Source organism: Sphaeroforma arctica (assembly GCF_001186125.1).
Source record: "Sphaeroforma arctica JP610 unplaced genomic scaffold supercont1.208, whole genome shotgun sequence".
Taxonomy (NCBI): domain Eukaryota; class Ichthyosporea; order Ichthyophonida; genus Sphaeroforma; species Sphaeroforma arctica.
The window spans coordinates 102109-114357 of NW_014040350.1; the positions used below are offsets into that span (position 1 = coordinate 102109).

General features: G+C 44.8%; 2 protein-coding genes across 2 annotated transcripts; both read right to left on the bottom strand.

The window, feature by feature from the left end:
• Window positions 1–474: 474 nt before the first annotated feature.
• SARC_03904 (6-phosphogluconate dehydrogenase, decarboxylating) lies at window positions 475–4862 on the bottom strand. Its single transcript, XM_014302306.1, has 9 exons — window positions 4748–4862; window positions 3668–3989; window positions 3174–3292; window positions 2650–2851; window positions 2040–2208; window positions 1612–1796; window positions 1218–1397; window positions 823–1042; window positions 475–610 (listed from the first exon to the last, which is right to left on the bottom strand). Exons 1-9 carry the CDS (start codon window positions 4780–4782, stop codon window positions 570–572), a joined length of 1473 nt encoding a protein of 490 aa, XP_014157781.1. The 5' UTR covers window positions 4783–4862; the 3' UTR covers window positions 475–569.
• A 688-nt stretch (window positions 4863–5550) lies between these two features.
• SARC_03905 (TKL/IRAK protein kinase) lies at window positions 5551–12016 on the bottom strand. The gene is made up of 10 exons (XM_014302307.1): window positions 9681–12016; window positions 9208–9305; window positions 8806–9084; window positions 8533–8659; window positions 8162–8280; window positions 7773–7925; window positions 7225–7358; window positions 6805–6957; window positions 6474–6635; window positions 5551–6072 (listed from the first exon to the last, which is right to left on the bottom strand). Exons 1-10 carry the CDS (start codon window positions 11812–11814, stop codon window positions 5985–5987), a joined length of 3447 nt encoding a protein of 1148 aa, XP_014157782.1. The 5' UTR covers window positions 11815–12016; the 3' UTR covers window positions 5551–5984.
• Between the last annotated feature and the right edge of the window lie 233 nt (window positions 12017–12249).

A 12249-nucleotide genomic window follows, 5' to 3' on the forward strand; every position in this document is an offset into this window, starting at 1 on the left:
CAAGAGCAGCATGCGCGCACCGCATTATACGCGGCAAGTACTTAAAAACTTTGAATATATTAACTACAACCACCACAGCAATGTGTAGGCTTGAATGACCCCCCCTAAATGTGTCATTTGATCTAGTACTAGGCTTTTGTGCAGATGGCGCATCGTCTGACAACCGGAAAATATCTGCAATTCTGGAAACAGACAAAGGTCAAGAGCAGCATGCGCGCACCGCATTATACGCGGCAAGTACTTTAAAACTTTGAATATATTAACTACAACCACCACTGAAATGTGTAGGCTTGAATGATTTTCCTACTTGGTTTGTGGTGATAGATACTCATGAATTCTACAACTAACACTGTGGTACGTATCGCGTAGATGATAAAATAACTTCGAGACAGCTCAGCACAACAATTGCCTAACCGAACTAGAGCATTGACAGCTCAGCACTTACCACCGATTAAGTGAAAAGTCGCACACACGACTCGCGCAAAGTATAACAGTTTTTTTTTAAATATTTTCTATTAATTTCCACTAAATCTCGGAAACTTTTCGCAGAAGACTCTATCCTGCTCAACTTAAGCATCATACTGTGATGACGATGTCTCTCCACCGCGACCTATTCAAGGGAAAGACACAATTCAAGGTAAGCAACAAATTTTGAAGCAAAGTAGACTTTTATGCCCTATAAAACGCAAACAAGCTAAGTTTTAGCTGTCAACAAAACAGCAAGATAGGTGGCTACTAAAGTGCGGCATTTCAACAGCAACAAAAATATAGATCCCCAAAAGACGAGTGAAATATGTTCTGGATGAGCCGTGCACAACATACCAGTCCAGTTTGTGTGTTGGAATGATCCGGGCTTCTCTAGAAGCTCGTATGTGTGGGCACCGAAGTAGTCACGTTGTGCCTGCAACAAGTTCGCGGGCAAGCGCTCGGCTCGGTAGGAATCGTAGAAGGCCAGCGCAGTGGAGAAGCAAGGCGTGGGAATACCAGCCTTCACTCCCTCGATCACGGCTTGACGCATACCCTCCTGGGAGTCTTGAATGGCCTGTTATTATGGCAAAACAATCACACAATGTCAAGGTATGTTGGATATAAAAGTTTGGAAACGGTAAAGAGGAAAGGGTGATATTAGGTAGTGTCACGGTACATGCGATTACTAGTAAATCACTCTTGCAAATATCTAAAAAAGAAATAGATCACAACGAACAGAACTTTCACACCTTGTTGAAGAAGTCGTCTAGAAGCAAATTGGTCAAGTCAGGGTTCTTCTCGTAGGCTTTCTTGATATCACCCAAGAAGACGGAGCGGATAATGCAACCTCCACGCCACATCAGAGCGATCGAACCGTAGTTGAGGTTCCATTTATACTGTGCGGCGGCCTCTCTTAGAAGCATGAAACCCTGCATTGCCAAATATAAGTATTTAGGAAAAGTGCCACACAAAATTAAAGTGAACTGAAACGAATAGTAATAAAAATTATGCATCTTTGGCAATATTAAAGTGACAGGGTTCGACGCAAGAGAAACAACAGGTTCTGAGGAACACAATCCGAAATGACAGGGCACAGCCACAATAATAACACCATAAATACAGATAAGGGGCGGGAGGGCATACCTGTGCGTACGAGATAATCTTGGAACCGTACAGAGCATCTCGCAGATTGTTTAGAAACTGCTGCTTGTCACCCTTGAAACTGGGGGTGGGTCCGCTCAATTTCTTGGAGGCAATGACACGCTCATCCTTTAGTGCAGAGATGCAACGCGCGAAGACAGACTCTCCAATGAGGGTCAAAGGAATACCTGAAAGGTTTACGAAAAGGCATAAAGTGTTTAGGAATCAGTATACTCCACGATAGGCCAATATTCAGATTCCAGGATGCGATCCGATTAATTGATACTCGAAATGAGCATATGAAAAGAAAAGTCCAGTGCATCACTTATATCATATACGCGAAAACAAAGATGCTAGAATAGGAACCAAATATAGCCAGACAATGGTTTCTGTAGACGTGCAGACTTCTAGGTCGGTCGGTTGTCACTTACCCATATCTAGGGCAGCAATTCCGGTCCACTTTCCGGTTCCCTTCTGACCGGCAGTGTCGCGAATCTTCTCAACTAAGGCGGTGCCATCAGTGTCTTCGTAGGCAAGGATATCAGCTGTGATCTCCATAAGATACGAATCCAGCACACCCTTGTTCCACTCACGGAAGACCTGTTATGACGTGATGAATAACGACTTTGTATAAGACAGAAGCCAGAATGAAACGAAACACCAATACTGCACTCAGAATACACATACACGTATATGTATACAAGCACAGATTAGATACGTATTGACAAACGCCCCCACACCACAAGTCTATCGTCGTCAAGCAGCATGTATAAACAAAAAATACAGCAGGCGATCAACACCAAAAAATGCGAGGAAGTGAGATAGCAGGGCTTGCGGTCTCTTGCACACGTAAGCACAGAAAGAAGCTGTGCTAACCACACCTCACAAAAGTACACAGGCACTGCAAATACCACCCCAAGTAAAGGCGACTATCGTGTGTACCTAAAACAAAGCCAGTATACCTAACCCTATTCACTACGAAGTACTCAATCCAGAATTAAATCGCAAACACAAGGGAGTAATCAACCAGGATACACTTACTTCCGCCATCTCCTTGCAGGACATGCCGAGAACCTCCTTCATCTGCTGGTACGCCTCACAGATGAGCTGCATGTCTCCATACTCGATACCGTTGTGCACCATCTTCACGAAGTGTCCGGCACCACCCTCTCCTACCCAGTCACAACACGCCTCACCGTCAGACTTGGCAGAAATGGACTGCAGGATCTCCTTCATGTGAGGCCTGTGAGAAGTGCGAGGAAGACGATATGAATTTGGATGTGAACCGACGTATACCCGAATGAAATGCAAATCCAGTCTAAAATTGTCGGGCAGGTATACTGAACTACAGAGAAAGTACGTTTATGAATGTTATACGACAGTATGACAAGCGCATTGCGTGTAACACGTTACCTGAAAATACTAGAAAAAGCAGGGTTGTCACTCTCAAGTCAAACTAAAACATCGACCACATACAAGTCTCGCACCACAACTAACATGCACAAGCAACGCATAATGTTGAGACAATCTAAGTAAACAAACGAACAATGCCTGAGAAGACATACCAGGCCTCGGGGTCACCTCCAGGCATCATAGAGGGACCGTAGCGGGCACCCTCCTCACCACCGGAGACACCACAGCCCATGAAACGGATACCCTTGGTCTGCAGGTACTCGTAACGACGCTGTGAGAAGAACATTAAGCCATTAGTATAAGTGTTTATTAGAAATATTGATCCGAGTAGTACACTGACAATGAGAACGACGTTTAGAATTTGTAGTTGCAGTCATGTCTAACAAATAACAAATATAATCGCCTTTGCAGACCAAAGAAATTGCAGACAAGCAATTCAACTCGAATAAATTTATTGAAAACTGCAATAATGGGTGCCACAAAAGTACTCGGCCGGCATCAGGAACTGCGAAGGATGGCTAAGAATGATATCAAAGTGTACGATACGCATACAGAAAGACATAGATAGGTAAGATGTTACACCAGTGTGGCGGTCGACAATACACTGAACACACGATACCATAATTATATTGCACACCGTACACACCTGAGTGTCGGGGAAATGAGAGTTTCCACCATCAATGATGATATCACCCTTCTCCAGGAACGGAAGCACCTGCTCAATGAAGGCATCTACTGGCTTACCAGCCATGACGAGCATCATCACACGACGAGGGGTCTTGAGACTCTTGACCATCTCTTCAACAGTCTGTGCACCAACCACATTAGTTCCCTTAGCCTCTTTAGCTAGGAAATCGTCTACCTTGGATACAGTGCGATTGAACGCTGTGACTGTGAACCCGTGATCGTTCATGTTGAGGATCAAGTTCTGGCCCATTACGGCCAGACCAATTAGTGCGATATCGGAACTGTGAGACAGTAGGAAGTATGGCAAAATGAGTATGGATGCAAATAAGGTGAAATGAATAGAATATGGATGCAAATAAGGTGAAATGAATAGAAATATTTAGTTTATTCAGCGGTGTTAGACGTACTCTATGTTATCTTATACAGCAGAGTTCGCGCTACATACCGTATATAAATTGTTAGGTAGGATAAATACATAGATATTGATAGCTCAATTTGTGGGGTCAGATCGTGTCTGTAGGGTTTAATGGAAAGACAACAGGAGCACGGGGAACCAATTGAAACAGTGTTTTAGACGTAAAACAATCTGTTTCACTCTTCCTTTACTTCCTTTACAGGAGGTGCGACAGATATTATGATAATGAGCGAACGCATCATACGTGAGAAGGAACACCCTGATGAACAAAATAGTTGTTGGTCAACTTCAATCCTATTTAGATCATATAAAACTGCGGTTAGGGCGATTGAAAATGCAGAGCTTGGCACATAGTTTTATACACAACTGAACACTTTGTATCAAATCAAGGATTACAGGTGAAGTTATTCACTTAGAAGCGTTAAGCGTCCTCAGCTCTTGTAACGTAGACACCGTAAAGAGAGTGCAGTCAAGCATCAATGATAAGCCACAATCGACCACACAAATCCATCGTAAATCTTGTAAGTGTATACTATGCAACCATGCATGGATACATGAACACAGAAGCTTAACTTAACCCGATAATTGCAACCATATGATCTACTACACGCTCTAGTTGTTTACCTCATATTGTCTTGTGATTGGCGTACTACTGGCATAACAGAACGGCGCGCGTTCACTTTTGTTTATTTTCGCGCGTCACAAAGTCACAACCTCGCAAAATTTTTAAAAAAAATTTAAAATTCTCTATTTATGGCGTCTCCGATCCTGATTCGGATTGTAATATTATTAATTTTTAAAATACGTATTGCTGTGCATTGCGTAATATTTTTTAACGAGTTTCCTCTCCGTCGTGACTCTGAAAACAATTCATATCAAAACTCTGTACGGAATCAGTTTCCCAGCCATTTTACGTAAACTACATTTATTTAAATATGTCGATGTGCATGCGAGTTAATTTATCACACAGAGGCAATCATAGGCTCAGCCGAATGACAGCCGCTCATGGGCTCTTTTTTAATTCATTGCGCTCGCAATCCGCATGCGCACGTCGACATAAAATAATGTATAATATGTATGGTTGTATGGTTGTATGGTTGTATGGTTGTATGGTTGTATGGTAGTATGTAATCAGGTATGTTATTTTCGATTCTATTTGATTTCAATCTCATGATCGATCGATCCCATTCTGACCCCATACAGCAAGCAGTTGTACGGTCAAGCGAGTGGACTGTGGACGGGCTTTTAAAAAAGGACAAAAGTCCAAACTATTCCCGTCGTTTCTGTGCCGGTCTGCCGGAGACTCTTGCCGCATCAGTCGAATTGCTTACAATTAAAACATACGGCACTCTCTCTAGTGCCTCTAAATAAATAGAAGTTATAACAAGGGTAGGCTGCACGACTCGTGTAAAAACATGTGGTCTTGACTTTACTCGTACTGATCGCTTTGATTCTATTGTTTCGCACTTGCGTACTACACTTTTATTCCGCACGGCTATATGCTGTATAATATTATCCATGTTTGACGATATATCGCGTCAAAGTACCTCTTATCAAGTTAAATGTATATAATTCGCTTTATTTGGGGCTCAACCGGCTCTATCCTTGTTATTACTAATATTTTCCAATGTTGAGTGTCTTGAGTTTTTTTGTCTTCGTGTTTGTATCAACAAATACGTTGCCCCATTGTAGTAGCGGGTAGGGATACCTTAAATTGCGTAAAAGTATACAAACACTACAACGTGTGCCAATTGTAGCAACCTGTTATTTCAGCTCATACTATGGCAGCTATCCTGAAACGTCGCCAGTGTTAGACCGCTATTCGCATCCGAGCATGCTTTCAAGCACACAGTTAAGGACCTTATACTACCTCGAATCTCGAGAGTACCTCGTCGATCTTCGACAAGCAGGTCGGGCAGGAATCTCCGTTCGTAGCCATCCCCATGGCACTAGATAAATGTGCCATAAATATCGATAATCAGTACCGTTGTAGATACCATCGTAAGGGATTTAAGACTTGTTCATACCGAAATGGACAACGCGTACTCGTACATGGCAACCGCACTGAAATTACCCGGTTTTCCTTAACTTTCGTGCGATTGCAGTGCTATAGCCTCAGGACACACCCACACCTCTAAATTTTGCACACACACACACACTCAGCTCAGGCAAACCAGAGAGTGGCAGAAACCCACCGGTATGCATATTCCAATCAAAGCCACGAAACCGTGCAGACAGCACCCTAAAACACCCTAAAACACACAAAATTCCCGGACCAAAAAGGGAATGGTAAAAAACATAGCATACAAGCTTATACTATAATTTGTTCAACTCCGTAAAATGGACTCACCAGTTGTGGCATAGCACACAGTGCCCGCACGGCTGGAACTCGGCCGAGCGAGGAGCCGAACAGCAAATTACGCACAGCGTATCATTCTCTGTCGGACTTTCGGCTGCTAGTTTCACCGGGGACACTACACTTTCTCCTATATCACTTGTCATTCTATCAAGGCTGTATGTAATAAGAATATAAATTAGGAATTGAGTACAATACAATGCACAGTTCGCACATAAGAGTGGACACAAGGTGTGGGCGACATCACATACCAGTTTGATGAATTTTGAAACCACACACAGCATAGAGTCTGTCGCTTGATCACGGGCCTGAAATATTTAAATACCTCTTCTTTTTGTTGAAAGCAGTCAAATTGAAGTCGCCAGTCCTTACACCTTCCGCTAGCAAATACATCTCTTCCAGCCTACCCATAGCTTCAGACATAGTGGGTCGCTTTGTGGCGCGTGACTTGGTGCAGTGCAAAGCCAAATTCAAGAACCTAAATGCCGTGTCATATATACAGATTTCAATATTAAAAGGCGATATACACAACTTGCAAAATATACCGTTCGTGCGTTTTCATACATACATAACAGTAAGCTTTGCGTAAGAGTTGGCGCATTAGGATCTCTCTCACAAACACTTTGATTGCGTGATAAGAAAGGAATTCTGTACGCAGAATTGAAACGCATACTACACAATCAGAAACAATAATAGTCGCAGAATAGAAGTTTGTCGAAAGTATAAGGGCAAAATCTCGTCTCACCTTGTCACCTGATCTAAGGGCCAATCACCGTCACTGTGTATGCCATCCATCACGTTCCGAACTCTATCGGGATCTATAGAAACATTGTCAGACGACGTGTACCGTTGAAGTTGGGCCAGCTCCCTCTCCCGCACCTAAACGTGTGATAGAAGATATTTTGACCATGGTTCAAGCGCAGTCTCCGGAACAACGAAGCACAGCTACCCGATATTTTCATACTACAACTAGCTGTGCACCTCGCCAGTGTTCGACCTTCAAGTCGCAAACGACGTCAGTGCAGGCTTGGTACGCAAGTAATTAAATTTACTTGTTGACTGTACAAAGCGTTGGAGATACAGCTTACACTTGCATAACATTCACAAAAATTTCCCGTGACAACCAAACACACTTGCGCCTGATCTGCTTTTAATTTTCGATCTCCCAACCTGGTGTATTTAGGTCTGCGACCGGGACTTGCATGGCAATAGTAAAACCTTGTGTAGTTAGGTCTTCAACACTTGCATGAAAATGCACATCTCACATAAATTATCAACTTTTGCATCTCATACCGTGTCAAATTCTATCTGCTGGTTCCCGGGGGCTTCCCTCTCGGTGTACATTTTTTCGAGAGCAGTCAACGTGGAGCCAGAAAAATTCTTCTCGCCACTTACATCTGTGCTCATGCTGACTCGCTGCCTACTCTTGAAGTCTCCACACCGGAACTATAATACATAGATGCCACAGACGATAACCTTCAGTGGTCGAAGAGATGGGTTACGTATATGCAAGCGACCAGAAGCAACTGTAATATCATACTTCAGCTTCCACATCAAAGATTATATGAATGGACAGAATAGACAGCACACTCGCTGTTAAGATCCTATCAATATTTCAGGAACAATGCGAAAGAGAATCACACACAGTGTCGATCCTCTTAACAATATCTTGGGAACCATACCTTGGTGTAGTCCTTGACTCTGTTAACCAAATCGGCCACAGGGAGTGTTTCATCTATGGCCCGCAGACCAGTTAGCATCTCCAACAACACCACGCCAAAACTATACACGTCGGTGCGATCTGTAGATGGGAAAATATCAAAACCCGAACATTATCAAGCTTACACGTGTTTATAAAAATGTACGAAAAAAGGAGCTCTCAGAGGATTTCGGAAGACACAGAGGTCGCACAATATTCCGAAGCAGTCAGTAGCTCAGACGCGAAAGCTCAGATACGTCGCCAACTATGGCACTAAAATTCACAGCCATATTTTCAAAGCAGTCTAGCTTAAACTGCGCTGATTTCCAGTTGAGGGGCTATTGGATTCGATACCTGTGATTCTTCCGGAAGAAGCATACTCAGGGCAGATGTAGCCATGCGTCCCATTCAGTCTCCTGGTCATGGCATGCGTGCCCTGCATCAGCTCCGGTGTAGATCGAACAAGCCCAAAATCAGCAACCTGCAAATATCACGACGTTCAAATATATAATCAATACAACAATACATAGGCAGGAATCAATATGCAAAATGGCGATTGAAAATCCTCCATGGACATAAATTCAAGTGACGACTAAAGGCGCTCACTAAAGGGCACGTAGCACTCACTTTAGCATGCAAATCTTTATCCAGCAGGATGTTGGCCGTTTTAAAGTCCAAATGCAAAACGGGAGGGGTGGTTCCTCTGTGTAGGTATAGAAGGCCTTTCGCAGACTGCAGGGATATGCTTATGCGATCGATCCATGTGAGGGGCAAGGCATCCACACCGAGTCCTTTGTGATCAAGTACATCTCTGACACTCCCCAAAGACATGTACTCATACACAAGGCAGAGATATGAAGCGCTGCGCACAATACCCATAAGTGAAACCAGGTGTTTGTGGCGGTACTGGAGTAGTCAAAGAAAGGAAAGGGCGAGACAATGAGCCAGTTGTCAGTTTCATTGAAGAAATGAGAGGCAAGCAAAGGAAGCTTCACTATTGTATTGACTCAATTCGCGTCTAGCACACACCTTTGCCAAGACTGCGACCTCCCGTGCGAATTCCAGGGCTCCCTGGTCGGACCCGGTCGATTGTGTCTTGATGGCGACAGACTGACCGTGAAGAACACCTGCGAACAAGATGACTCACGATTATATAAGTGATGCCATAAACGCCGAGATAAGGCATGTAAGCTCTCTTAAAGTCTTTTTAAGCCAAGGGGATCCAAATTAACCGAATTCCTTGTACTCCATCACTATCACTTTGCTAGCATTCACGTCGCAGAAGTATGCACTATGTAAAGACGTTGATAACTCTATGCACCTAAGAAAATGAATGAAAGACAAGAGGAAGCAACTAAGCAAGATATCGTACAAGGCATACTGCATTTTTGTCGAATGAAATTCGTACGCACTTACGAGAATTCAGAACACACGTGTTTAGGTATACACAACCACATACAAGATACATGAAACAAAATGAGCGCTCAGATTCAACTCCATACCTCTATAAACAGGTCCGAATCCGCCCTCGCCTATTTTGTTCTTGTCATCCCAATTATTCGTCGCATGTTGCAGTTCATCGTACTTAAAATTGATAAGACCCGAACCACCAAAGTCACTTGGTTGCGTAACGTTTGCAAGATATTGAAACTCCTGTAGCCGTCGTTCTGCGAGGTCTCGCTCGTCCTTGACCTCCTCCAAACGTTTCCGTGTAGTCATTAACTCGCGTTTGAGCGCGTTCTCAATGTTGCTGGATTGATACTTCAGAGATTCATACTGCACGATGCTGACACAGTCGTGATGCAGATCCATTGGTGCCTGGGCCTGGGCGTGTGATTGTATCTGTACTTGCTCGGGATCGTAGGTCTGCCACGGCAAGCGTTCCTGTGCATTTGGATGCTCGACCACTGATGCATGTGGTTGTGCGACTACCATTTCCCCCAGTGTTGGGTCTGCGGGTATCTGCGCTAGCCCTTGAGAAGGCTGAGTGGGTGCTGACAGTGGTCTTTGTTTGTAAGCCTTAGTCGGTGTAGCCTGCTGTATGCCAGCATTCATATCTCCAGCGCTATCAATATTCGCTTCGGATCTACCGAGCGGACTCACCGGGGCTCCTCCCATAGTTAACATCTTGCCGAGGGCAAACTGGCTATGTTCATCCTCCGTAATAGCAAGCGTTTTCATATTCGGGGTCGTGGGTGCTGGGTACGAACTGTGTCTGTATATAGAAGTTCCAACATTCGGAGCTCCATCACTATTAAACAGAGGGCTTCCCCAATATCCCCCTTTAGAATCCAAAGATTGCATGTCTTGCGCAGGCTGATTAGCGGATGATTCCTCTGTGCCCATACTCACACGATCTAATTGCACGCGTTCATTCCCATTTCCGAGCTTCGGAAGTACACATTCATCAGACTGACGCTGAGGAACAGTAGGCGTGAGGGTTTGAGCGCGCCGACTACTCGCTTCGTCGAAATACACTCGGTGCGGATGCGGTTCTTGATGATCATGTGTATTGGTAGATACTGTGATATTCACACCGTCTCTCAGTTGTTGTGATGTAATAGGCGACAGTGGCACGTGTCCAGCCCCCGGCGTTACCGCAATGTTGTCCATGTGTGTTGCCGCTATTTTGTGGGTGAGCATATGACCATCTGCATGCGCTTGGTGTAATTCAGCGTCCAACCTACCACCCAGATCCGGCTGACCCTCGGTACCCAACAGGATGTTCATGCCCAGGCCTGTCTCTGCGCCCGTGGAAGGGGGCAGAGACATGGCCCGTCGCAGCTCATTGAGCTCATCGCTGGCATCTACTATATTTCTCTCTCCGTCAACAGCATTGTCCTGCCCAGCTGTGGCCGAGCCTACAGTGCTTAGCTGAGTACCGTTTGCCGAAAACTCGAGGACAGGTCCAGAATTTTTCAGCGTGTGGGCGCGTGCTGGTGATTGCCGCCTTCGAGCAGTAATATAGGATAGAAGCGGTGACGTAGGGGCGTTCTGCACAGACCGTCTGCGAGCCGTAGGAAGCTCCAGGTGTGTGTGTGTATCTGTTTGCTTCATATCTACGGGCTGTTGCCCTCGACTGGACGCTTGGTGATCAGATTTCGCCCGATCACTCACGTCGACGTCTCGAGGCTGCCAGTCATACCCAGCATCGCCAGACGCAGGGTGTGAGTGCTGCTGGAGGTAGGCGACGTTATTCGATCGAATATATTCTTTAGCGGAATTAGCTGGTTGATTAGATGATTGCTGCGGCAGCTGTGAGTGGGCTGGCTGTGATGGTTGTATGTGTTCTGATAGACGTCGTTGGTTTCCAACCTGCTCTTGATGTGCAGTACGTGTTTGTGTGTCGGTGTGTGGCATAGTGTCCGTGGGTGAATATGCCAATCCGGGTGAAGGTGTAGATACGCGTGGAGACGGAAATCCCGCGATACTACCGAGCGTTTGCTGGTATTGAGGCACGATAGATGCATACACCGCAACCGGTTCGCTACGTCGAACAGGAATTTCTGGGCGTACGGTGGCAGCAGTGTTCACAGTTTCACTAGCTGTACGAGAAGCGTACATGAGGCCCTTGTCGTCCTGACTCTGAGGGAGTATATTCACTCGTGTCGAACTAGGTGGTTCCACATATGTCATCGAACCAGTACGGGTATGCCTGTTGGGATTTTCATACCTGGCCCGGTTCCCCCCATCAGGTACCCTGTCAGTCGGTCTATTTTTATCGCCCTCAAAGTTGAATAGGGACTCTGTTTTTGCTGAATTGGAGTGAGCATGTAATTGTGCCTGTCGATATTCAACCCCAGTCCCATGAGACGCAGTTTTGGCTAGTCTGCTTTGGTTAGTTCTTTCAGCATTCCTTCCTTCCAAGGCGTTCCAACCCTTCGAAAACGGAATATAAGAAGAATTGGTCAGATTTGATGTGCCACAGAAATAGAACTAAGAAAGAAGCAATCATACTCTACTCCAGCAGGCGTCTCAAAATTCTGCACAGATATATAGATATTGATTCAAATTAATATGCACGCTTCCATATATCTTTATATGCATATATAAATACAAAAACACATATAT